Below are 2,547 nucleotides of genomic sequence, written 5' to 3'. Positions count from 1 at the left end.
TAAGATGATGATATGCTAGTTTCGAGTCTACTGATCCGGAGTGGAGAAGGACTATTATCACCTAGAGAGCGCTGAATCCTTGTGCGGATCAAGAAGGAGCTACACCCATGCATGTGTCTACATGAAAGGACTCCATTGTTTAGTTAATATACCTAATGCGCATATATATAGGAAAACTAGTCTGTACTTCCGGAGTATATACTTCATACTATGATATACCATATAAATAAACTGAATATACTCTTTTATCACTATGAGTATACGTATATACTCATTCTAAGATACTCTAATGTAAATTACATGAAAAAATAGAAAAGAAGTCCATCAATTTTAATATATTTTGATAATACCTTCATATTTGTACATAAAATGTAATATGCTCAAACAAATATGTACAAACTACTAAAAAAGTATGCATATCACTTGGATGATCTCATATATTCACGTGCTCTATGTACATACTATTTATTACATGAGATACTCCCTATATTATGAGATAAGTATGTGTTTTGAGAGTACATACTTCCAGAGTACCAAATATGCTTCATATATATATATATATATATATATATATATATATATATATATATATATATATATATATATATATATATATATATATATATATATATATATATATAAAAGGACCGGAGTTACCGTTTAGATTACAATCGTGTTCCTTAGTTTGTATATTATTAGGCAAGAAATTCATTATGAATTACGGTTTATCCATAACGCAATATGTTTAAGATATATAGTTTATAACCTTTTCTTGAATATGTTTAAGATTCACTCGTATGCATATCTTTTTTCAACCTCGGAAAACGACTTGTTACACATATCTTTAGATCTTGTTAAAAAAATATGGGAAAAACAACCAACGGTGAAAGCTAGCTAGGTGGACCCTTGAGAAGAAAATTGTATGCCTGGCCGGGTTCACGTTGGAGCCTATTCTATTCACTACAAGAGTTCTGCGTGGGGTTTATTTACGTAAACTGTTAATTTACTCTAAATACATAAACTATTGTCTCTCCGGATATATATATATATATATATATATATATATATATATATATATATATATATATATATATATATGCTTATCCAACTGTATGAAAAACTGTTAATTAGAGAAGGAACAAGAGAGGCACTGCGCACATAATAATGAAGACACATAAATTGATTGGATCATATATATATAGCGCAATATGATAAAACAAATCCATGAAACCAAGAACAATAATGCGCGGGACGGAGCGTGTGCATTATGCAATACAATGCAAGAACGAGTTGACGCCTGAGACTGGCCGGTACAATTATTAATCTACCATGCAAATTCATCAAGCACACTAGAGGCAATGCAAGCTAGCTAGTAATTCATAAGCGATTTGATTAGTTGGTGGATGTGGAGCAAGAGGAGGACTTGGAGCTACTACACTCGTCCTTGAGGCCAGTGCTCTTCGTGGGGAAGAGCTCTAAGGTTTTCAGAGGCCGGCGGCAGCAAGGCGGCAGCTGGAGACCTGCACCGCCCTCGTCAGAGCTGCCTGATGCTGCAGCACTGCAGTTGGCGTTGCAGTGCTCCATCGTCCACTCCTCCTGATTGTTGTTGTTACTGTATAATGCAGCTCCATAGGCACCACCTGCAGACATCTTGCTTCCTCCTCCTTCTCCTGCTGCAGCTGCAGCTGCTGGATGAACCACCGGAAGAGTCGCCGCCGCCGGCTGCCCCAAGTAGCCCTAGGTAACATGCATGCATGCATCGTCATATGAACGGCAGAAATTAATATAATTCTAGGGGAAGAAAAAAAAGAATGAAGATGCACATATATATACCAGGTGGGGCATTAAGGTGGTAGCCGCATGCGGGTGCGGGTGGTGGTGGTGCAGCTGCATCACCGCCGGATGCACACCGGCGCTACTGCCGCTGGCAGCAGAAGGAAGGGCGTTGATGCTGTTAGGACTAAGAGGAGGGGGAGCCTGCTGCGCATACTGCTGCTGGTGTCGGGAGCAGAGGCGTCGGCGGAGTCGCTGGCGCTCCCGGGCCTTGTGGTTCTGGAACCAGTAGAAGACGTTCTTGCCCTCGATGCGGCCGTAGTAGGCGAGGTGCGCCGTGATCTGCTGGATCTCCGCGGCGTTGGGCGTCCGCACCCCGCTCCGGTACATCTCCTCCAGGATCATGAGCTGCTCCGGCGTCGGGCACCAACGGGTCGACGGCGTCTGCGGCATACTGAAGGACTCGATCAAGGAGTGCTAGCTAATAACTCTAGCTAGCTGCTGGCTAATATGGTAATGTGTTCTAGCTCTCTTCCGGTTGTAAATCATGCGTGCATGAATGCATGCATCGGTGATCTGCCAGGATGCAGCTCTTGAGGTACTTACTGAATGTGTATATATGGAGGTAAGCAGCCTAAGCTAGATGGCTATATAATAGATCGATAGACAAGACAAATATATACTCCTAGCTCACACCACTCAGCTGTCTGCAGCTTGCTGTGTGTTCGTAGTATGTCGTTCTGATTTGGATGGGAGGGAATGTGATATAGATCC

General features: G+C 41.6%; 1 protein-coding gene across 1 annotated transcript; it reads right to left on the bottom strand.

The window, feature by feature from the left end:
- Positions 1 to 1,392: 1,392 nt before the first annotated feature.
- LOC133887483 (WUSCHEL-related homeobox 3A-like) lies at positions 1,393 to 2,226 on the bottom strand. Its single transcript, XM_062327452.1, has 2 exons — positions 1,834 to 2,226; positions 1,393 to 1,737 (listed from the first exon to the last, which is right to left on the bottom strand). The coding sequence occupies exons 1-2, from the start codon at positions 2,224 to 2,226 to the stop codon at positions 1,393 to 1,395; spliced, it is 738 nt and encodes a 245-aa protein (XP_062183436.1).
- Positions 2,227 to 2,547: the final 321 nt, after the last annotated feature.

Source organism: Phragmites australis, chromosome 12 (genome assembly GCF_958298935.1).
Source record: "Phragmites australis chromosome 12, lpPhrAust1.1, whole genome shotgun sequence".
In the NCBI taxonomy this organism is placed as follows: Eukaryota; Viridiplantae; Streptophyta; class Magnoliopsida; order Poales; family Poaceae; genus Phragmites; species Phragmites australis.
The sequence above is the reverse complement of the archived record's forward strand: the minus strand, read 5'-3'. Positions and strand labels throughout refer to the sequence as shown.

Bases quoted from the DNA above. Each gene is read 5' to 3' on its own strand.
- LOC133887483 (XM_062327452.1), bottom strand. From the start codon at position 2,226: ATGCCGCAGACGCCGTCGACCCGTTGGTGCCCGACGCCGGAGCAGCTC. The intron at 1,738-1,833 runs GTATATATATGT...CATGTTACCTAG, and splicing joins CCACCTTAATGCCCCACCTG to GGCTACTTGGGGCAGCCGGC.